The sequence below is a fragment of the Prionailurus viverrinus genome, chromosome D1, assembly GCF_022837055.1.
Source record: "Prionailurus viverrinus isolate Anna chromosome D1, UM_Priviv_1.0, whole genome shotgun sequence".
NCBI lineage: Eukaryota > Metazoa > Chordata > Mammalia > Carnivora > Felidae > Prionailurus > Prionailurus viverrinus.
This window is the reverse complement of record NC_062570.1, coordinates 46782952-46807067: the sequence shown is the minus strand read 5'-3', so window position 1 is coordinate 46807067 and position 24116 is coordinate 46782952. Positions and strand designations below refer to the sequence as shown.

General features: G+C 38.3%; 1 protein-coding gene and 1 long non-coding RNA gene across 15 annotated transcripts in view; one reads left to right on the top strand and one right to left on the bottom strand.

Moving 5' to 3' along the window:
* The window catches only part of PICALM (phosphatidylinositol binding clathrin assembly protein), a 100936-nt gene extending 86246 nt beyond the window's left edge, over nucleotides 1-14690 (bottom strand). For all 13 annotated transcript variants that reach the window (XM_047879341.1, XM_047879335.1, XM_047879344.1 and 10 more), the window contains exon 1: nucleotides 14465-14690. In XM_047879341.1, the coding sequence (XP_047735297.1) occupies nucleotides 14465-14594 (130 nt within the window). In that variant the 5' untranslated portion in view covers nucleotides 14595-14690. The remainder of the gene's footprint in view (nucleotides 1-14464) is intronic.
* A 338-nt stretch (nucleotides 14691-15028) lies between these two features.
* The window catches only part of LOC125177220 (uncharacterized), a 45330-nt gene continuing 36242 nt past the window's right edge, over nucleotides 15029-24116 (top strand). The window contains exon 1 of one of the 2 annotated variants that reach the window (XR_007156538.1): nucleotides 15029-15184. This is a non-coding gene — a long non-coding RNA (uncharacterized LOC125177220). The remainder of the gene's footprint in view (nucleotides 15185-24116) is intronic. The other variant, XR_007156537.1, reaches the window with a different exon arrangement.

Below are 24116 nucleotides of genomic sequence, written 5' to 3'. Positions count from 1 at the left end.
CCTTCACCAAACCAGGACATCCAACCCAAGCATGCTTGCCCAAAGGGGCAAATCTGAAAAAAAGATAAACATCCTATAGTCAACCTGACTGACTGAAGTGAAAAAATGTGGAAAAGCAAGCACGAGACACAGATTGAAAGGCTAGTAGGCAGTCTCTTATTATCAAGTATCCTTTATATTATTCCCATTTTAAAGAACGCTAGAAGAAAATTCTCATTTTTGTTGGCAATTTCCTCCTAAAACGAAGTCACAAAAAACAGTGCTGCCCCTTCATCCCAATGACAGTAAGATATACGAGTTCAAACTGTTTTTCAAATAATGATGATATGATGGTAGGCGGGGCACTCCAATGGAGATTGAAGCAAAAGCTCATATAGAAACTGTCCATAGTCTTAGTTTTCAAAGCACTAAGCCAAGAACCCAAAAGCTAGAGGGACACAAATATATAACATCACAGAACAGCTGAGCAGGGAGACAATTTAGAAAATAAGAAAAGTAAGTAAGGGATTTTCCTAAGGTCAAATGGAGCTGGGGCAGACCCCCCACCTCCTCCCATATTTCAGTTCAGGGATTATTCCTCTTGAAGCACATTAATAATTTAAGAAGCAAAGGAAGTGCTGTTTCCAAATGTAATCTTACGTATTTATGAAATTATATTTCTCAAAGAAAGATTTTCTCCTAACAATATCCCATTCCCTAAAAGTCCTCTGTGAGCTAAGAAGTTCTTCAAATCGCCTGACTTCCCTTCAAGGTTGTTCACTGAATTTTAATGGTAAAATTTATTCTCTATTTCCTTTTCCTAGTAGAGTCTCAATTTATGTAAGGATTGTGTTATGGTGCAAGACAGAAAGGATTCTTTAAATCTTATTAGCTATTATGCCTATAATGCAAGTTATGTCCTAATTAAATTGATTTGATCAGATTTTGTGAAACACCAAAGACTGAAAAGTCACCTTAAACTTTTATAAAATCTCTATGTCCAGATCAAAATTAGGTATGTATCATTTCTGTTTGGAAGACTTTTTCATTAATTCTTGAGCAATCTATGGACTCAGAAATCCAGAAACCTTAGATACTGCCACTATTAATGCAGTCTGTAATAATTAAAGTAACATAAAAAGCATAAAGCAGCAAAATCCCATTTCCAACTTCAAGATCAGCCAAACTCCTTGTCTTCTGTATTTTAGCACTAGTGACAGAAAATAAAGATATAATACAATTTTGAAAATCAGCTCTACAGTAACCAGAAGCTACCTGGAGGTGAGATATATCTAAAGGTTTTATGATTAAAAACCATACTGCACATACTCACAATTTTTTTTTTTTTTTTATGATAAAAACCATACTCCTCAAATGCTCCAACTGTATTTCTCCTTACTCCCAAACCAATCTCTTTCTGGCTCCACAGCACCCCATTCACCCTCTACAATTAAACAGACTCCTTTGTTCCCCAAACACACTTCCAGCCTTCCTATCTTCAAATGTTTGCTCATGTTGTTTTCCCCATCTCAAATACCTACTGTTCCTGACTACTTCTCATTTAGGGTCCAGTTCTCTCCCTTATCAAAAGCAGTATCTTTCTCTCCTATGATTTTCAACAACATTGACATGAATTTTATCTCACATTACCTGTTAATACAGCTATCTGTATATATCACCTTCCCTACTAGACTGAGGATGTGATCAGCAATTTCACTTTTGGATTTCTCAATAATCTCAAACACAGTAACTCAGATACACAGTAGACACTCACGATGCAAATGCTAATGACCATATTAATTTCTACAAAACTAGCTAATAAAGTCTTGTTTGGTACAGATCCAGCTTTAGAAAACCTATGAATGACTGAAAATTAATATATCATTTGCAGATAAACAGATGTCAGCAATTAAACCACATAAATCAAACATGCCTCCAAGAATCTTGTGACTAACTGGTTTATCAAACCTTTTCTATTCATAGTGGTCATCATCATATGATGATTGTTGTGTTTAAGTTCATTCATAATTTGGAACTCAAAAAAATTCAAAAGCCATGAAGATTGGTGTACCTGATTTTATCTAGCAACCCAAACCACCACGTATAGCAATATTCAGAAGTCCAATTTCATATGCCAAAGTCATCTAACCCCCTGCACAAATGGCAACAGGATTGTACATTCCTTCCTTCCCTATCCCTTTCAATAACCCTACCACAAATTACCTAGGAAAGGAAAGAACACTTCCCCAGTTCCATAGCACTGGCATCTAAAGCTAGGAGAGCAGCTAATAAGCAGGAAGAAAGGGAACTCTAAAAGGAGGATTTGGAGAAAAGGGCTACAGAAGACCAGATCTATCAAAGTAACTCCTGCCCCAATAAGACCTTTAATGGTTCCCTCTCCAGCCTCATCTCCCTCTTACTCTTATGAAAACTTCGCATTCCACCACAAAGAACTACTCAAAAATTTCCCCAAACACATCATAATGCTCTTTCTCACCTCTGTTGTCACTGCACATGCTAAATTACTTAGACAAAACTTTGTCCATCTGGCAAATCGCTATTCGTCCTTAAAACCCATTAGGCTCCTCTATGAAGCTGTCACTAACCTTCAAAATTAATTACTCCAGCCCCTACTTTGAAGCTTTATGTAAAAAGTATTATGCAATTATCTCAATGTATTACAATTATTTGTTTACACATTTTCACCATTGGATTTCGTGTTCCTTTTAAAGTAAGGATGATCAAGTTTCATCTTTACATTCTTTTCTAGATCTTGATCACTTTCCCTCAGTACCCCACTTACTGCTTCAGACTAGTGTTTCTGTTGGTACTGCTTGCTACATGTTAAACAGAACTCCATCTCAGGACTTTTGCCCCATATTCTTGCTCTTACAGCAAGCAAAAGATTTTAATAGTTCCCTAAGGAATTTTAATCCAATAATGCAAAATTTTTTAAAAATTATATATATTTGCTCTTAAAATTTTTTGTTCTCAGATATTCTCCCAGAAAAAAGTTACACAAAATGATTAACTCTGGGGGCGCCTGGGTGGCGCAGTCGGTTAAGCGTCCGACTTCAGCCAGGTCACGATCCCGCGGTCCGGGAGTTCGAGCCCCGCGTCAGGCTCTGGGCTGATGGCTCAGAGCCTGGAGCCTATTTCCGATTCTGTGTCTCCCTCTCTCTCTCTGCCCCTCCCCCGTTCATGCTCTGTCTCTTTCTGTCCCAAAAATAAACGTTGAAAAAAAAAAAATTAAAAAAAAAAAGATTAATTCTGGATCATTAAGTTCACAAATAAATTAAGATTTACCTACATGTCACTTTCAAACGAAAATTAATTTGGATTTTCACAGGCAATTCACCAGAGTCATAAAACCAGAAGAGAAAGGGCATAACGGAAGTGGGTAGTAGGAAGAAACCAATCAAGGTCAATGCTTGACTCATTCAATACAGCCTACTAAAGTCATATGCTTCATTTCTGGGTATCTATTTGCACTTTAAATGTTTTGCCAATGTTTTATAACAAAGCACACAATGCTTATTTCGCAAACAAGGCCTTACAACATTCTGCAATAAGATGCGGATTATCATGGATAACACAGAATGTAAAATAAAGGACTGCCTTGGAATTTACTTTTAACAACCAAAGAAAAGGAAATAATGATGATGATGATGATGATGATGATAACAGGAAGAAAAGGAAAGCAGAAGTAGTAAACCCAAGATATGACAAGTTTAAACCCATCTGTTTGAAGTTAAATATACCAATAATAGGTAGGTCCTGAAGTGAATAATACTTTACTTTATTAAACTGCTCTAATTTTACATCTAATTCTGGAAACTTATTTCCCAACTTCCATAATTTCTCACATTTTCAACCAATAATTTACTTGATCACAGAAATGGAAGAAGTTGCAACAACCACTACTCAAAGACAACTTCTACAGCAACTATCCTCTTTATTAAAAAAAAAAAAAAATGCTGTTTGAATACACATCAGAAACCCTCAATGACAATTTCATTCCTTCTTTATTCACTCGGCATCTTTTTACTGCATATTTGTTACATGCTATTTGTAGCACAATAAAGACTACACAAGGGCTCTTCATTTAAGAAATTATAATTATAGAAGCTATAAAGAATTACTACATAGTGCAATTATCTCAATGTATTACAATTATTTGTTTACACATTTTCACCATTAGATCTCGTGTTCCTTTTAAAATACTCCACTACATAGTGTTTATGGAGAAGTACAAGATACTATGGCAATATACACACTACTCTGTGTGGACAAAAGTAACCACCTATCGATACTCAGACAACTAAGTATTATCTCTTCACACATTTAAAAGAAGACTACATTGGGGGTGCCTGGATAGCTCAGTCAGTTAAGTGTCAGATTCTTGATCTCTGCTCAGCTCATGATCTCACAATTCATGAGTTCCAGCCCCACATGGGGCTTTGCACTGACAGTGCAGAGCCTGCTTGGGATTCTCTCTCTCCTTTTCTCTCTGCCCACCCCCTCAAAATAAATAAACTTTAAAAAAAATTAAAGACTACACTGGGACCCTAAAAAAAAAAAAAAAAAAAAATGTGCATTGGATTAGAGTAAGCAGTCCATCCAGTTGAAAGGATGTTTGGTTCAAATATTTCTATCTATCAGTCAACAAACTATGTAACTCAGTACTAGAAACTGCCATCAAGGAGATCTTTTTTCTCCCTCATAAATCTCTGTATTTATATTATACAGGAGCACAGTAGAGTTATATCCCATGACAACTTCAGAAGAAGGGAAAAAAATACCCTTAATTTTCCTTACTACCACCTTGCCACCTCACACTACATACAAAAATTAAAATCTGATCAAACCTAAAAGAGTGAGCTAAAAACTATAAAGCTCTTTAGTAGTAGGTTAGGCATAAATCTGAATAACGCTGGATTAGCCAATGGTTTCTTAGCTATTATATCAAAAGCACAATCAAAGAAAAAAATTGCAACTCCAAAATTAAAAATATTTCTGCATCACATCAAAGGACACTATCAAGAACAGCGGAAAGACAAGCCATAGGATGGGGAAAAAAATATTTGCAAATCATATGAGGATCAAGCATCAGGAAAATGTAAAGAACTCGTCTAGTACTGAAATATATTAAGGGTCAAATTTAAAAATGGGCAAAGGATCTGAATGGACACTTTTTTCAAAGACATACAAAGGTCAATAAGCACATGAAAGATGCTCGACATCATTAGTCATTAGAGAAATGTAAACCAAAATCACAAGATACCATTCATACATTGCTGCTGGGAATGTAAAATGGTGCAGCAGCCGTGGAAAAGACTGGTCGTGTCTCAAAAAGTTAAAAAAACTACCACATGACCAGCAATTCTTCTCCTAGGGATATACCCAAGAGAACTACTATGAACATTCCTGTACAAGGTATGTTCATAGCAGTATTCTTCTTAATGGGTTTCAAGAGGGAACTGACTCAAATGTCCATCAATGGATACGCCGCATTTTGTGGCACAAGGGAATATTATTAAGTTATGGATAGAATGAAGCACTCTTATATGCTACAACATAAATAAACCATGAAAACATTAAGCTAAGTAAAAGATGTCAGACATAAAAGGCCACGTTATGTGTGATTCCATTTACATGAAATGTCCAGAATAGGAAAATCCATAGACAGAAAGTAGCTTAATGATTGCCAGAGAATGAAGGAGGGGAAACTGGAAGTGATATGCTAACAGATATATGACTTCTTTTGGGGGTGACAGAAAACATTCTGGAATTAGACAGTGGTGATGGTTACACACAACATTGTAAATAGACAAAAAACACACTGAATTGTATACTTTAAAATGGTGAATTTTATGTTGTGTGAATTACCTCTCAATTTCAAAATTGAAGAACTCACCTTGCCTCATAATCTCCTTTTTCACATTAGATTTGGATTAAATAATATTCCTAATTATTCCATACCCTGCATGAATCAAATTTCTGCAAAGTGTTTCAAGTACATCAAAAATCCTGCCAATCCTGTGTGCCAATCCTGTGTTAACGGTGTGATGGGGGGAAAACCATCCTTCTACTTAGTTTTTGGTATATACTTGAATTACAGTAAGATTTTCAAACATTAGATGTATTTAAAATATGGTACATTCGTATTAAGCATCCACAAGACAACTGGCTATATCACAGCACATAAAATTTCTAATATCACACACACACACACCCCTCTTATAAAGAGCTTATAGTCACATGAAGAGGTATATAATCAGTAGACACATGTACACTAAGTAAAAATATGAAATCACTTCTAAAGTATACCTGCAATCTTTAGTGAAAGAAAACATTTCTAAAGCAATGCTGCTTCAACCACTACTTGGAAGAAGTGTCCCTTAAGTAAAATTAGAGCCCCTAGAATGCTTTCAGGTAGTAAGTTTATGACTACAAATATCAGTACCATTTTGAAAATTACTGCTGGAATTCCAAATGTTCAGAGAAAACTTTCAGTAATCCCCATTAGTCCCTAGAATCAACTTATGGCCTAGATTCAGTGGTCCTACTATCATGACCATCACTACTACTCTCCAGTGCTTGCCTTATATCTCATAAAGCTTCATTCTAAAACAGTCACTTGTTTTCCTTTGCATTTCGACATTAAGTGTACTTTATCCTTCCTTACATCTAAAATAAGTTTGCCATACAGGTAGTACTCTGGAGACCCCCTGCACAGAGACTACAATGTGATCAGCACCTCCTGGAATTGTGTAAGGAAACAACTCTATTGACAAACATTTCAAATTTATTTCTGGTCCCCTGTTTAATTCTTAAAGTTAATTTCTACTTTCAAGAACATATCCTCAAAAATATGCCTCAGTATAGTTTTCAAACTGAGCAACTGCAAACCCCAATTTTTTTGGCTATGAAAATATTTTAAAAACATCACCTACTATTTTAACAAAATTAACCCTCTTAATGTCTCATAGGTTCCATGAAACAGAGAGCAATTTTGTTATGTTTTTTTATTGATGCTACCAAATGACTTCAATATTTAATTTTGAAACCGGGTAATTACCATTCATTGCAACTAAGAAAATCACCATAAAATTATTAAATGTTTACTGGAATAGATCTCTATAGTGACTGTGTCCCTAAGTTGTTCATGGAATAGTCTGAGCTGGGAAGGCAGATTATGTGTAATCACCTGAAATTTACTGAGCACCCACAGGGTCACTGATTAGGTACTTTGAGAAGAGATATAAAACAATACAGAAAAGTATAGTTCCTGTTCTACAAACACATGTGAACCCAAAATATATATAAAAGCATGATACTAACCACAGTTTAACAAGGTATTATTCAATAACGTCTTTAGTAAAGAGGCTACTTTAACTGTGTTAAGGAAAGCAAGTTAGTTTTGAGAAGATTTAAAAGGAAGAAGGTATCTGTTTTGACAAAGAAGATGTTTTACGTCCAAAGAATGGTATGTCCAAAGAATAACTGCTAATAGTTTGGGAGTTAGAACTTTTGGCATAATTGGTGACTAACGTGCTTGGCTGAGGGGCGCCTCAGTCGGATAAGTGTCCAACGTCAGCTCAGGTCATGATCTCAGGGTCTGTGGGTTCAAGCCCGTCGTCGGGCTCTGTGCTGACAGCTCAGAGCCTGGAGCCTGCTTCGGATTCTGTGGCTCCTGCTCTCTCTCTGTCCCTCTCCTGCTTGCACACACTCTCTCAAAAATAAACAAACATCAAAAAAATTAAAAAAAATAGTAATAAAGTGCTTGGCTGAAAGGGATAGCTTAGATGTAAAAAAACAATGAGGAAAAAATGGACCAGGAGTCCCAATTAATGATGAACTTTATTAAGGCCTTTCAGGAAAATAATTAGGTATTATTACTGTTAGATTCTTTTTTGCCCCCAGCAGTCTCCTTTCCAAGTCACATTTCACTTTCCTTCCAATCTACTTAACAGTATGACCTAAAGGATTATGCCACGTCTCTTCTCAAAGTCCTCCAAATGATGGGTCACTGTCACCTACCAAATTATTCAGAGTTTAAAGGACCTCATATATCTACTTTCTAAGTAGCCTTTTTTCCCCTCTAATATACCTTCTTCTTTAGGGTTACATTTTCTAATCTCAGAACCTTTACAATCTTAGAAACTGAGGACAGACCTCAATGAGATTTTGTCTGTGTGGGTTTTCTCAATTGATATTTACTGTATTAAGAATTAAAATTAAGAATTTTTAAAATATTCTTTTTAAAATAATAAATCTCATCCAATGCTAACAGTTTTCACGAAAAATAGCTATATTTCCCCAAACCAAAATTTACAACATTGGTATTGTTTTACCTTTTTGCAAAACTTTTTACTATCTGGTTTAATAGAAAGTTGTTGGACTGTCGTATCTGCTACTACATTCAATCTGCTGCACTATCATGCATCACATAGACCCTGGAAAACTCTATTGTACACTCATGAAAGTACAAAAATTAAAAAGACAAATAATGTCCTAATATATGAACATAGTTTTGACCTCACAAATAAGCTGAAAGGGTCTTGGAAACTCCCAGAAGTGCCAGGAATACACTTTAAGAGCCACTGCCATGAATAAATGAATATTGTTTATTCATTCCCTGGAACAGTAAAGCATTATGTAAAAAGTCACACTGACATGAAAACACAAACCTGGGGGCGCCTGGGTGGCGCAGTCGGTTAAGCGTCCGACTTCAGCCAGGTCACGATCTCACGGTCCCGGAGTTCGAGCCCCGCGTCGGGCTCTGGGCTGATGGCTCAGAGCCTGGAGCCTGTTTCCAATCTTGTCTCCCTCTCTCTCTGCCCCTCCCCTGTTCATGCTCTGTCTCTCTCTGTCCCAAAAATAAATAAACGTTGAAACAAAAAAAAAATTTAAGAAAACACAAACCTGATGCTAGACTACCTGGGTGCAAATCCCAGTTTTCCTCTTCCTGGCTGTGACCTTGAGCAAATTACTGAACTTCTCGGTGCCTTCGTTTCTTCTTCAGTAAAATGGGGATAATAATAAAACCTCTCTCACAAAGTTGTTAAAAGGAATAAAGTTAATAAACGTAAGTGTTTAGTGCAGTGAGTGCCCAGCACAAAATAAAGACAAATAAGTATTAAATATAAATTGAATCAATGCATAAAGAATATGATTTGCTGTACTGCCACTACATTCTAGTATAACTTGAAAAATTCTTAATACTATACTTCTGATAACCTGGCAAATTACAAGTCTGAACATAAATTTTAATACAAAGGTTTAGGTTCATCAGCATTCCCTTATAAAGGAGTATCGTTAGTAAAATCTGACTACCCGGAAACGTTTCTCCATTAAAAGAGCCATACACACAATGAACATACAAAATTCTAAAAGGTCAAACCCAAAAATTGCAATTCTCTAGAGAAATGTATAAAGCAGTTTAACGGGGAACATACTGAGACAGAACACAAAGTAACGGAAATGCCACTTCAGCCACTAAAAGAACAGGAAGAGCAAATACTAAGGCTGTATGTACTTTGAAAATCTAACCCTATTTCTTCTTGGTAAGACTCTAGCCTCTTGCCAAGAAGCCTTTAAGTTTATTTTTCTTACTTCTTTGATTTTTAAAAGGGAAATCACGAACATAAGCATTTTGGATATAAAGAAAATACTTGTCTATGCATCATGGTAAACTTTTACATTAAATATTCTAAATGACAGGGTCAAAATAATTTTATTTAAATTAAAGCAATTCTAGTAATTAATTAAAATAGATTATTTTAACTATTAATGTACTTTTAAAATAGCTAATTAAATATTTTATATAAATGCTTCACAAATCAAATGAGGAAAAAGAAAGCCTAGTCACCTCTTACCAAGTTTTACTTCTCACCTGCCGCTCTACATTAAACTCAAAAACACCTTTAAAAACTATTCAAATTGATAAAAAACACAGTAAACATAAAAAACCTTGTTATAAGGATAAAAAATACATGCCTAGAGTCTAATATTAGGTATTTTTAAAAATAACAAGTCCACTAGTGCTGCCTAATTACTTTTCAAAGGTATTTGAGAATAAATTTGCTAATTATGCATAAGGCAGCTAGCAAAATGGTTAGATACCAAATTCTCTTCTGAGTTTCCCTTTTAAAACATATACAATTTAGAAACATAACTACGTGTAACAAGGAGGGAAAATTACATCTGTGTAGTTCTACATAATCTCAGGCCATGTGACATATTTGACTCCATTACCATTTTCTTTTTTCAGAAGTATTAAAGACTAAATAGTAAGGAACAGAATAGGTCAAATAATGAAAAGTGAAAATATAAATCATATGATTAATTCTTAAGGGAAAGAATAGTAAGCCCATAGGTCAACTACAAAATAACTACCTCTTTAAAACAAGATCCATCCTCAGTTACTTTATTTCTAAACAAGACACATCGTGGGGCAGATTACCCACTTAGTATCTTCCTCACATGCATCTTCTTGTAAATCAGATCCCAGTTACCAGATACCGTCTTAACAATATGCAAACTAAGCACCCAATCCATGCCATTAATCAAGACACTGAAAATCAATACATTTGCTTTAAAAGGTAATTATTTCAGGTACTTTTTGATATTGTACATACATTTTCAATAGTTATACAAACCACTAATCCAAATACAAATTCCACCTTCTACATATTCAATACATTCACAAATTCTTCCTCTTAAAGTTGTTTCCACAACTAAATTTAGGCAGGATATGGATCCAGCACACAACACACAAATACCCACACTATATCTACTATAGAGACACACTTATAATGGATGCTTAATAAGAACAAGACCTCAATTTGTTGTCAAGAATCTAAGGCAGAGATGCCTGGGTGGCTTGGTGGGTTAAGTGTCTGACTCTTGGTTTCGGCTCAGGTTATGATCTCACAGTTCAGTTTGTGGGATCAAGCGCCATGTCGGGCTCTGTGCTGACAGCATGGAGCCTGCTTGGGATTCTCTCTTTCCTTCTCTCTCTCTCTCTGCCCCTCCCCTTCTCTCTCAAAATAAATAAAACAAACAAACAAGAAGAATCTAAGGCAGATGATGGTTGGAATGAAGTGTCCCTGGAAATTTTAACTGGGAAAAAATATGGATGAAAAAGTGAAGCCATTATAGCCATTAACATAAATATTATGTTTCAATGCAACATGTTGCAATGTAAATGCCCAAAGACAATAAATTAAACAAGTATAGAAAAAAGAAAATTAAGTATTCACATCAAAAAACAAAGGCCAACGGTTGTGAAGTTAGATAAGAATGTTTTTTAAATTAAGAATTTATAAATTTAAATATTGTGTTTTATTTACACTTCAATCATTATGGATGTTTTAATGGAGGTAGAAACTACTTTCTAAGCACGTGGCTTGCCTCTCCCATAGCCATGAAAGAGGATTAAATTAGATAATGGTTAATAAGTGCCTGGCAAATTGGAACACCTTCCAATTTAAGGTTTGCTATTCTTGTGCCTTGATTATGACCATTAGAGACCGGAAACTAAATGCAAATCATGTTTATTTTTACATATTATTTCAAGCTGGACAACTCTTCACACTAAGGACCCTAGTTAATACCATTATCTACAGCCACCTATAAGCAAAGCAAAAGATCTTTCTTAAACAAGTATATAATGTAGTATGAATTAAGCCGTAATTCGTAGATTATAATAATTACTTCCTAATATGGAAAGACCTTGGAGAAGTACACAGAAACCACCTCCACAGTCTAAAGGCCTATAGGAAAAAAACAGTCCTAAGCATATTTTTGTTAAATACTAATATTTAAAAGATGAAATTGCTTTCACTGAGTTGGACTAAGTAGGCAATAGTCCTTCAAGATATTAAAAGGTGCAACAGAACTAAGCACTCACTAGAAAGAAAAATTCCTGGAAGAAGAAAAATTATCTCTACATTAAAGCCTGAAGTTCATGGTGTCAAGCCACAGAAATGTCTGTGAAAGCCTTTTTAATATTCTGGAAAATGTTAAAGTGTGTGGAGAAGGAAGGTGTTTAGAAAAACCATTCATTGGCCAAACTTTACTTAATATAAATCTATGTCATTGCTGAAAACTGGTTACAAGCGCATTTAAAACAATATAGGGAAAATAGTATTTCAAAAGCCCGCAGAACAGAACTAGAGTAGTGGCTCCTTATTTATGTGGATTAAAAAAAAAAAAAAAATCACACAATACCACATATATTCAAGTTCTAAAGTGGGAGCTTATTATAAACACAGCAGTAGTAGAGAACTACAAATGAGAGTTTATCCTCCAAACCTAATCCCAGTTAGCATCTGCAGTAGCTATCACAAGAGAAAAAGAACAGCACTAATAAAACCACAAACAAGTATCACCCTCCTAAACCCATTTAGCCTATTTTCTGCCCTTCTTGGTAACATGTTAAAATAACTAATCCTACATTTGAAATAGGCAAAAACCTTCATAAAGACTTTTAAAAGCTATACATCTTTTTGTTATAATTTATCATTTTGAAGCGAGGAAAGAGAAAAATAGTTCATACAGTAACAAGTAGTTTCTTCACCTACCCATCACCAAAAAGAAAAATAAAAAACAATTAACAAGAATTAACACAATGTTAGGACAAACCATTAAGACTGGGACAGCAAGCCAATTAGTCACTTGAAGGGAAGTAAACAGCAAAACTGTCCACTCCAAATATCGCATAATCAAAAAAATCGCGTAAGGGTCCACTATACATTTTAAACAACTTTCCATTTGTAAGTGTCACCATTTAAATATATTCTGCATTTTCTAAACAGGCAAGGACTGATTGTTAAAAAGCAGCCTGTTCAATCAGCACATTAAAGAACCAAGCAGTATTTTTTTTTTCTTTTACTTTTCCACAGTGAAGGAACAAGTCACAATGAATAATGGGTTTGTAGAAATAACTTGTTCTAATAGCACTTCATGAGCAAAGTATCTTGGAAGAATTCACATTTTGTACATTTCTTTTTAAAAATTGCAGACCTTAGGGCCAAAGTCCAAATGAGAAATCCAAACAGGACTCCTGTCAGTGAATTCCCTTTCAGGACATGCTCACTCTTGCTTCAAACAGTAAAGCAAAGTAACTTTCATGTAGAATAAAAGCCAGTCAAGCTAATGTGTCCAGTTACCATTTTAAAAAGGAACTTATTACTGTGCCTATTTCCGTGTATTTTCCTGAAAAGTTTTCGGTCACTCCATTGAGTCAAAGCTTGAGTAATCCACTGAGCTATCTGTACCTCGAGGTAAAGGAAAGAAAAATGAGGTATTATACGTGACTTCCAGGTTTGTAAAAAGTTGGGAGGAGTTAGCTCTGGTAATTGTAAGTTAGTGAATGGAGTAATATTATGCCGTATAAGAGAAGCTAGTCTCCCCAAATAACCAGAATAAATTAAAAGTAAATTGAAACTCAAGTATTATCAATCACCTTTTTAGCATTTTAAAGACATGTATGTAAATTGTAGTTTTAGTTATTAATCTATGTTTTACTCCAATAACGTACACTTTACACTCAACCTTCTAAATACAAATCGCCAGGGTTAACAGCTCCAGGAAATGATACCAGTATCACCCAATCCTTTTCCAAATCCCCATTAGAGAAACACGGAGGATGGGGGCCTGACAATCACAACTTATCCAAGAAGCATGAAAATAGAATGATTAAATTCCACCAAAGCCAATTAAAAACCCCAACTTCCCACAGAGCGTTCCCTACACCAAACGGAATCCCTTTATTTTCACTCTCACGAAGAAAGTAATTTGGGATAAAAGTCGGGTATTGAGTATGATATATCTAATATAAAATGAGACGAAGGAACCTAACTGAAGCTACAGAAGCAAAGAAACGTAATCAAAACGGGAGAGGAAAGCTGGAAGAGAAACCCGGGAAGGAAAGGGACAGAAGAACCTAGTGGAGCAAAGGAAGTGGAAATCACTTCAACGGAGGTAGCCTTCAGGATTGCAGAGAAATAGGGATGTAAGTCCACGGAACCGGGCGTTTACGGAACTCAAAGGCTAATGGGGAAACAATGGGGCGGTGAGACCGGGAGCAAGCGGAGAGACGCTCAGGAGAGGGCGACTAGGCAGCACGGGACGGGGGGGGATGAAAGAGCAGGAGGCTGCAGCAGACACAGGCGGCAGGGAGGTAAGAAGCTAGGTGGAGAGGCAAGTTGGTCTATCGTGGCGCACCGGGTTGGAAGCGAGGGTCCCCTAGGAACCCGGGATGGGGGTGGGGGGGAGTGGCTTATCAGGGATTTTTAGACAGGGAACGGAAGCCGTGAAGGCAGGTGTGATGGAAGCGAAAACACACCTCGGACCAGCACAGGACCCGACGTGCCAGACAAAACGCAAAGGAAGGAAAAGACGGCTGAAGGGGGTAAGAAAAGAGAAGAGAAGAACGCCGGTCGCGGGGACATGGGCCGCGGTCGGCTTCACTCACAGTCCAGGTGCTTTTTCTTGGGCCCCATGATCTCGTGGGTCGTGGCCTTGCATACTGTCTTGGATACGGCGGAGCCGGTGACACTGTGCTGGGCGGCGGTGATTCGGTCCGTCAAGCTCTGGCCGGACATCTCTGCGGCTCCTCCGCCACCCTTCCCGCTCGGCAGCCGGCGGGGACTGGGACCCCCAAGCGCCGGAGGACCCCCACCCCCCACCGCACCCCCTACCCCCACCGGCTCCTTCTCCGCCTGCCGGCCTGGGGCGGGGCTGAGGGCCGCGCGCTGCCACCTAGCCCGGAAAGAACCGGCTCGTGTCACCCGCGGGGTCAGGCACAGGGTCGGGCACTCCCCTGCCCCCGCCTCAGCTCAGCCCACCCCTTCCCTGGTCAGCTGGAGCCGGGCTGGGCAAGAGGGACAGGCAGCTGCAGGAAAATGGCGGCGCCAGGCTCCTCCTCGGAGCTTTCCGGGCTGTCCCGGGTCACGTGACTTGGGCGCCGCCCCTCCTTCTTCTTCTCCCGCCCCTTTTCCCTTCCCTTTCCTTTTCGACGCCCGCCCTCCCTCGCTCCGCGAGGGAAGAGCGGGGCGGCGCCCGCGCGTTACGTGATGGAACCCGCCCGGCGGGCGCAACAGGAGGCCCGCCTGGGGGCAGTGCGCTGCCGGCCGCGTCACGTGACGCTTCTTGCCAACAGGTCGCCCGAGGCGGGACGCGGGGGTCACAGAGGGTAGGTGGGGCGGGGGAAGGGCGGGAAAGGGATCGCAAGTCTGGCGCTCCGGGGGCGCGCCAGGGAGTGGCGTCCGCCTCTCCCCTCTCCCACCCCAAGGGTCTCTTGGTGCCTGTGGTTGAAACCAACATCTTGACAAAGAGGAGGTGCGGCTGCCTTCACCGCTCTGCGTGGGGAAGGGGCTGTCAAGACTCCCGCTGCCCGGACTTTACGAGCTGAGTCAGAATTGAGTTGAGGAACTACCCCAAAGCCGTCCTCCTGGTTTTAAGGAAAAGGAAAACGCTTCAGTTGGCCCATTTTCGGAGCCTGCAGGCAGGCCTCTCCCTACTGTGGAACTGTTGAAGCTCTCCCTTCTTGCTTACCCTAGAAGGGTTGGGTTTTTTTCTCATTTTCTTGAAAGGCTTGCAGATGTCACCTGTTTTTGTTTATCTCTCTCCTGTTAAAAGTCAGACGCGTTGCTGCCGGACTAAATTTAGATACTAACCAGCCCGTGTTCTTTTCGTAGGGTGTCAAATAGGACAGGAAACACATAGCTTCACTGGAATTTGAAAAGGGAAGTAGTAGGATGATGTCAACAGAGATTAGCTTGACCCTACAAGGCTGACTCCTGTGGTGATTAAAGGTCCAGACCATAGAAGGAAGTGAGAGGGCTGGTAAATGGAGAAGTCCCATTGAAGGAATTGAGACATCATTACCTGCCATTTCCCCTGGTTTAGTCTTTCTTCCCTTTGGCCTTTTTTCTCTTTGGTAAATCAGATTTTCAGGGAAAGGAGACCTGGACACTGACCTGTGAACATTTTAGAGGAATTACTGTATCCTGTGAATCTGTTCTTTGAGATCTGTATCTTTAAGAAAGCCTTAAAAATGTAATTGGCGGGGGGTGGGCACCTGGATGGCTCAGTTAGTTAAGTCTCTGACTCTTGATTTTGGCTCGGGTCTTGATCTCAGGGTTGTGAGATGGACCCCTGGTGGGCACTCTGCTGGTAGTAGAGTCTGCTTAAGATTCGCTCGCATCTTTCTCTGCCCCTTCCCTGTGCTCGTGTGCTCGCTCGCTCTCAACAAAACAAAACAAAGAGCCCCACATTTAACTCAGGTTTAGGGATAAATTTTTAAATCTGTGAATGTTAAGTTACTGTGATAGTCCTACATAATCTTGCTAGTTCAAATGAAATGCTACCATACTCCAAAAGTCTGTGTACACCATCTGCCAGCCAAATCCAAAATTTGTGCTTCAATCTGGTGACTCTCAGAAGATGCAAAGCAAATAGTTAACATTTTATGTATCATATCACAGGTTTTGTGGTCTCGTCCCATTCCCTTTCCCCCCTTTTTTCCACTATGGCTGGTGAAAATCTGCAGCACCATGCTTTGCCAAGAACATATAGTCTTAAACCAGCAGGCTTCATCTTTGTCAAGCCAGCCCCAAATTTCCTTCAGTGCATCTGCAGTCCTTCTGCGGTTTGGTGCCCAGTTTGTTGCCCCATGCCCATTGTGCAGTACAGTTACCCCATTCTCAAGACATGTCTGCCATCCTTGCTACTCTTCTATGGTTCCACCCAGTGAATTACCAGTTGACCTGAGGCTCTGTACTAGTGAACCCCCTGCTGAAGTAAGTAAACATGAGGCATGGCATTTAAGTGTCAATAGCTAAATATTTCAACCTTAAGAAAAGTCCAGAAATTATTCCTAAGTACACAACAGGAAATTTGTATGTTTTGCACTACTGTGAATGACATTATAGGATAATATTTCACTGTTACTTTTACCAAAGAGGTTGTTACAAACCACCTTTATTCAAATTGTGATCATGTTCACCTTACTAATAAACTAGCTTCTGTTAGAAATAACACTATTATTTTTTTTTCAAGGACACATTTTTACAAATTTGTAAGTAAATAGTCATCATTATAGAAGTTTATGTACAATGGTGAACTGAAAGATATAAAGAAATTTAGAAGATGATGGGAAAGTATTCTGAGGTTAGGAATTACCGACCTGCCTGCCCTGTCTTATATAAGTTTTCTTATAACTTATAAGTTTTCTGTGTGTTCTACTTTCCTTGGTCTGGTCAAGAAATATCTTTATTTGAAGTACCACAGATGCTTCAAACTTACTATGGCCAAAAATGACTTCTCTTGCCCTTGCCCATTCCACATCTGTAATCCATATGGATCTTCTTCTTTGTTTATTTTCAGGAATGGTCTTACCACCTGCCTAGAAATCCAGGTCAGAAAACTATGACTCATTCTTAGCTCTGCTTCTCTTATTTCTCTTATCTAGCCTAATCTAGTTGTATCCTTCAAACCCATTTGTTCTCCAACATCACTTCTATTGCCTTAGTTCTAGCCTTTATGATTTATTACCACTTCCCCATGTAGACTGTTCTAATAACTTCTTAGCTGATTTCTGTCTCTCATACCTCAACTCTCCAATCCAGATCTTTCCAAACCTAAAATGTATTCATCTTTTCTTTGCATTAAAACCCTTTAATAGCACCCCCAAGCACTACTCTAGAGGATAAAATCTAGGATTCTCAAGTTGGCATATAAAGCCCATCATGATCTAGCCCCTACCTAACTATAGTTTGTTGAACCTCATCCTTCCCCATTTCTCACATGCACTCCAGCCAGTATCACATGACTGGCTGTACCTGGGTATGCCATGCTCCTTCGCACCCTTTTAAGTAGTCAGTGGTTTCCTGCTGTTACTCGTGTAGTTATCTTATACAGTCTCATACTAATTATTTTTGTAATTGTTTTATTGTGCTAGCATGAGGCACAGAGATATCTTCTTGCTTATGTTATGGCTGTTGCAAAATAGACACACAGTAGAATGCTGGTTGAATGAACGAATGAATGAAAACACTTTGAAGTCACCCATTTGGAAACACCACTCCAAACTTCTCATTTGATAAAACCTGCCTACTTTTTCACACTTACAGCATGTCCATTCCATAAGTATCCACCTGGAGGACCATCCTTATTTCAGTAACTTATTAATTCATTTACGAAAATAAATGTATTGAACACCCACTATGGGTCAGGCACTGTTCTAGGTGCTGAATACTGTTGTAACAGTGAGTTCATCAGTCCTTTGGGAACTAATAAGCTCTTAACTTTGATCATCAACTTGAAGGCCTATGTGCTTTAATTACAAATGAACAAAAACAAAAACAGAAGTAAGGAAAAATTTGAATAGTACATGATATTTCCTAGGTTCTCAAGTTAAGAAGTATGCCTTCTATGTGTTTGTAACACTTATAAATTTTTCATTTCTCATTACTATAACACTAAAAAGGATTGTACTGTTTAATAACGGGAGGGGGGGAACAAGTTTTAGAAGTTAAGTGCTTATATAATTTTTCTCTATTGCTTTAAAAAAAAAAAATTAAGAATTCCAGAATCCCTCAGATAATGAAGTAGCAGAAGCAAGATTTAAAAACTCATTTTTCAGTTTCTTTTTTTTTCAACATTTATTTATTTTTGGGACAGAGAGAGACAGAGCATGAACGGGGGAGGGGCAGAGAGAGAGAGGGAGACACAGAATCAGAAGCAGGCTCCAGGCTCTGAGCCATCAGCCCAGAGCCGGACGCGGGGCTCGAACTCACGGACCGCGAGATCGTGACCTCTGAAGTCGGACGCTTAACCGACTGCGCCACCCAGGCGCCCCTCATTTTTCAGTTTCTTTATCTAGACCTGTTCACCAAGACTTGAAGCAACTGCCCATAAAGATTAAATTTATTCAACAAATTCTTCTTGCCTGCATACTCTATGTTAGGTATTGCTAGGTATTAAAACATAATAATGTATGAGACCAACATGGTCTCTGTTCCTAGAGTCTTACATATTTTCAGTGGCAATAGAGGAGAAAATAAAGCAAGTGAAGAAAACTTGAATCTTAAGGATGTCTAAACTTCAAATTAAGACAGTAAGAATGAAAAAGAATTTGGAAGAGAGGATTAATTTTTTTTTTAATGTTTATTTATTTTTGAGACAGAGAGAGACAGAGCATGAATGGGGGAGGGTCAGGGAGAGAGGGAGACATAGAATCTGAAACAGGCTCCAGGCTCTGAGCAGTCAGCACAGAGCCCGATGCGGGGCTCGAACTCACGGACCGCGAGATCATGACCTGAGCCGAAGTCTGACGCTTAACTGACTGAGCCACCCAGGCGCCCCGAGAGAGAGAGGATTAATTAACCAGAATTTTTACCTCTTATTACTTCACTTAAGCTCATTCTCAAAGGCAAAGAGTCTACCACTTTACTCTATTCCCACTCTTCTTGGACATTAGAGTCTATAATTTAGATTTATAATATAAACTATAATCTTTTGATATTCTGTAAATTAAGCCAATATGAACAGCTTGGCAACCCCTTTCTTCCTCACCTTTCTATGTTTATACTTCCTGATGCTGCCAAATGAATTAAAGATCATAATCTTTAAAAGGTAAGGAATTGTCTTTGAGTGTATGTGAGTTCTCTTGCTAAAACTTCCATGCAAGTACTCCACTTCCAACTGTGTGACCCTTATTCAGGCTCTCACAATACATACTTGTGATAATAATGGTAATGTAACTTTGTTGGTTACTTACCATGTGCTAAGCACATTATCCAGTTGAACCCTAAAACAACTTCATGACCTTAAGTGGCAGGTGTCTTCACCAAAGTCTGTTTCCTTTTCTCCTGAGCACACACATTGTATTTCCCAGACTCCTTTGTAATTATTTGGGGTCATGTGACTGATTTCTGTCCAGTAGAATGTGAACAGAAAAGATGAAAGCCATTTAAGGTTTGGTCCACAAAATCTCTAGCACATCCTACACATGCTCCATGTTCTCTTTCTTTCTGTGTTTATCAGGAAATGAAAACTTCAAAGAATTTACAGGAGGGGCACCTGCATGTTTCAGTTGGTTAAGTGTCCAGCTCTTGATTTCACCTCAAGTCATGATCTCACAGTTTGTGAGATCAAGCCCCATGTCGGGCTCTGCACTGACAGCATGGAGCCTGTTTGGGATTGTCTCTTTCTACTCTCTCTCTGCCCATCCCTTGCTTGTACTCTCTCTCTCTCTCTTTCAAAATAAATAAATAAACTTAAAAAAATTTTTCAGAGGATGCCAAAACCACAAAACATGAAAAGCCTGGGGCCCCCAAATTAATCCTTGCAGAAATGTCCTCCAGGAGAACAGTATGGTGAGGAGCACCTGTGTTGGATTTTACTTGTTTTATTAAATTATGGCTGTGAAATTATGATGCTGTGTTTTACAGTAATTCGCTACCCTGCCTAATATACTTTTCTCTCCATTTCACTGATGAAGAGATTGAGACAATGGAAAAATTAAGTAACTTGCTTAAATTTGCTTAGCTATTAGATGGGGAAACTAGGAGTAGATCTCAGGTCTGTCTGACTTTAGAGTTTGAGCTGTCACTGCTTAAGTTTCTCATTATACTATTTCATGTATTTCTAAAAATTTCATAAGTTTCATATGGCCTTTAGTACACACTGCTTCACCTAGCATGCTGAAATGACAGTAATATCAGGGTGACCTCCAGGTTCTCTCATATATATAAGGCTCTCTTACTTTTTTTTTAATGTTTATTTATTTTCGAGAGAGAGAGAAAGATAATGGGGGAGGGGCAGAGAGAGAGAGGGAGACACAGAATCTGAAACAAGCTCCAGGCTCTAAGCTCTCAGCACAGCCTGATGCAGGGCTCGAACTCAGGAAGGGCGAGATCATAACCTAGGCCAGAGTCGGACACTTAACCAATTGAGCCACCCAGGTCCCCCTCTTACTTTCTTTAACTCATTCCTACCACACTTTTTTTTTCTTTTGAGTATATTAATTTTATAATTTCAGTATATCTTACAGTGTATTTGGATCCTATATGCCTGTTGAAAAATGACATGTAGATTAGTTTTTAAGTACCATTCTTCCCTTTGAAAGGAAGATTTACCACCCCTTGACCATGAATCATCACCAATAACTAATTATGAAACAGAATAAAAATATGATACCTGAGCTGTTAAGATATCTGAGGCCCATTTTCTGTAATCTAAAGAGGCTAAATCAAGTACAAATATACTAGAACATGCAACACTGAGTTAAAATAAGAATAGTTTTAATGTTAATGTTATATACTTATTTAGAGAGAAAGAGAAAGAGAGTGGGGGAAGGGCAGAGAGAAGGAGAGAGAGAATCCCAAGCAGGCTCCGCACCGTCAGCATGGAGCACATCGTGTTGCTCAAACTCACAAACTGCAAGATCATGACTTGAGCCGAAATCAAGATCACTTAGCTGACTGAGCCACCCAGGCGCCCCTAATGTTAATGTTAAAATTAGGCTATCGAATTTTGGCTGATATGTATCAATAACATGAAGGAGATTTAATTAATTCATTTGACTCAATGGGGGAAGTACTGGAGTAATGCAGTCAGACACACTTAGGTTCAAAACTCAACAAGTTATTCAGTTTCCTCATATATAAAACAAGGATAATAGTACACGTGTTGTGGATTTCTTACCAGGATTAAAATAATGTACATAAAAAACTAATACAATGTTTGACACACAGTTGTCACTCAATAAATAAAATCATACAACAAACCTTTATTCAGAATTCACTATGGGCAAAGCATTCTGCTAGATTTCCAGGATACAGAGATCAATCAGACAAAATATTAACGAATGTATTAAGTAATGTGATAGAGATATGCATAGAGTGCTATAAGAATAGAGAAAAAGGACACCTAGTTCTTCCTGGAGGGATCAGCAAGGTTTCTCAGGGGCAGTGACACATATGCTGAGTCTTGAAGGATAATTAGGAATTGTGAGGGAACCATGGGACACCTGAGTGGCTTAGTCGGAGGAGCATTCAACTCTTGCTCTCAGGGTCATGAGTTCGAGCCCCACGTTGGGTGTAGAGGTTACTTTAAATAACTTTTAAAAAATGAATTGTGAGGGAATCAGGAAGAAGTTATTGTAGACAGAGGAAAACCGCATATGCAAAAGAAGCAGCAAATAGTTTTATATGACTGAAACATATTACGTGTGAGCTTTTTATTTACTCATAAGATCAGCAGGTAGTTGTTGAACACCTATATATGCCAGATAGCATGCTAAGTCATGAAAACACATCAGTGAACCAAAGAGAAAAGTCTTTGGCTTCTTGAATGGTGCGTACATTCAAGAGGGGCATGTAACTAACAGATAAATATGAAGAAAAATTAAGCAGGGTAAAAGAATCAAGAATGACAGAGAACTTTAGATTAGATGAAGGGAAAGCCTTTCTAAGGAGGTGGCATGTGACTTAAGTGGATTGTGGGAGTCAGAAATGCAAATATTGGGGAGAATCATTTTGCAGAAAAGGAACAATAAGTACAATGGCTCTCAGACAAGAACAAGATTAACTTGTTTGCAGAACAACACAGCCAGTGTAGCCAAAGAAAGAGTGAAGAAGGGAAAAGAGAATTAGGAGGTTATCTCAGAGATATGACCAGATCATGAGGGGTGTATTGAGGACTCTTAAATAATATCTAGAGGTAGATAACCCATGAAAATGGACAGCTAGCCTTAGATCCTTGGAACAAGCTGATGACTGCCTGAAGTAGGGTGTTTCCCACCAAGACCTCTGGAACTAGACCCCACTGATTGCCATGTTCTTCATATGCATATCCCCTTGGCTTTTCATCTTTATCCTCTTGGCTATTCCCCCTCTTTTGGATTAAGGTCCTAAATTATTATGGATACCTTTTTTTTTTTTCTTTTTCTTTTTCTTTTTTTTTTTTTTTTTTTTTTTTTTTTTTAGTAAATACATATTATTCCCAAGACCTGTATCCTTGAAAACTACCAGATACAGGATTAATTCTTCATTCACTGGTAAGGTTGAACAAAACCTACCCAAATTAAAGGAAAAAAGAAACTTGATTGTATAAGGAAGATTATGTCACATGTCCAATTTTTTTAAATTTATTTTGAGTATAGTTAATGTGCAGTGTTATATTAGTTTCAGGTGTAACAATATAGGGATATAACAGTTCTGTACTTGTCCAATTTTTAAAATCTAGGAATATAGCTTTGAAATGCTTTGCAAACTCTAATCATTTTTGTCTTAGTGTCTGTCTGCATTGCAGTTACCAGATGTATGATCTTCAGAGTCTTAAATGCTGCTGCACAGCTACTGCTACATTTGATGATTTACAAATGATCATCCAACAAAAAGAACAAGAAGGCGTGATATTTACAGAGGCTAATATGACTACCATGAAAAACTCAATACATAACTACAAATTATTAAATAGCAGTGCAGATCTGATCACGTTCTCTGAAAAATAAGGGCCTTTCTTCTAACTTAGGCTAAAGAATGACTAAGAGAATGGGGACTGAGAAATGAAGCAAAAACTAAATCAACTATGTTATTGATATGCCACACAAACAATTCTAGCTCCTGTTTTAACACCAATTTGTGTAGACTCCTATGTTACAAGACCACAAACTGATTTAACTGTAACTCTGAGCAGACTCAAATGTTCTAGTAATTCACTCAGTTTACAAATTCTAATCAGTCCCTGCCGAAGCTAATAATATCTACTATAAAGGCACCCTATGATTAATAGCAGTCCCCTCTCAAATTCCTGTATCTTTCCCTAACTACTCCCTTTTGAGACATTATTGAGACTAGGTTACTGTGATTCTTCCCCTTACCAGCAACTTTAACAAATCCAGATTTTTATCATCTATAGGGTTTCAATAGTGCTATGTTTAGGTCTCAGTCTTTGGGTGAGCCTGTGGCCATGGACTGTGAACTTTACCAGTGCTTCTCAGTTTTTGTTTTTGTTTTTTATTGAAGTGTAGTTGATACATAATTTTACATTAGTTACTATGTACTATGTGTACAACATAGTGATGCTACAACTCTATATATCATGCTATGCTCACC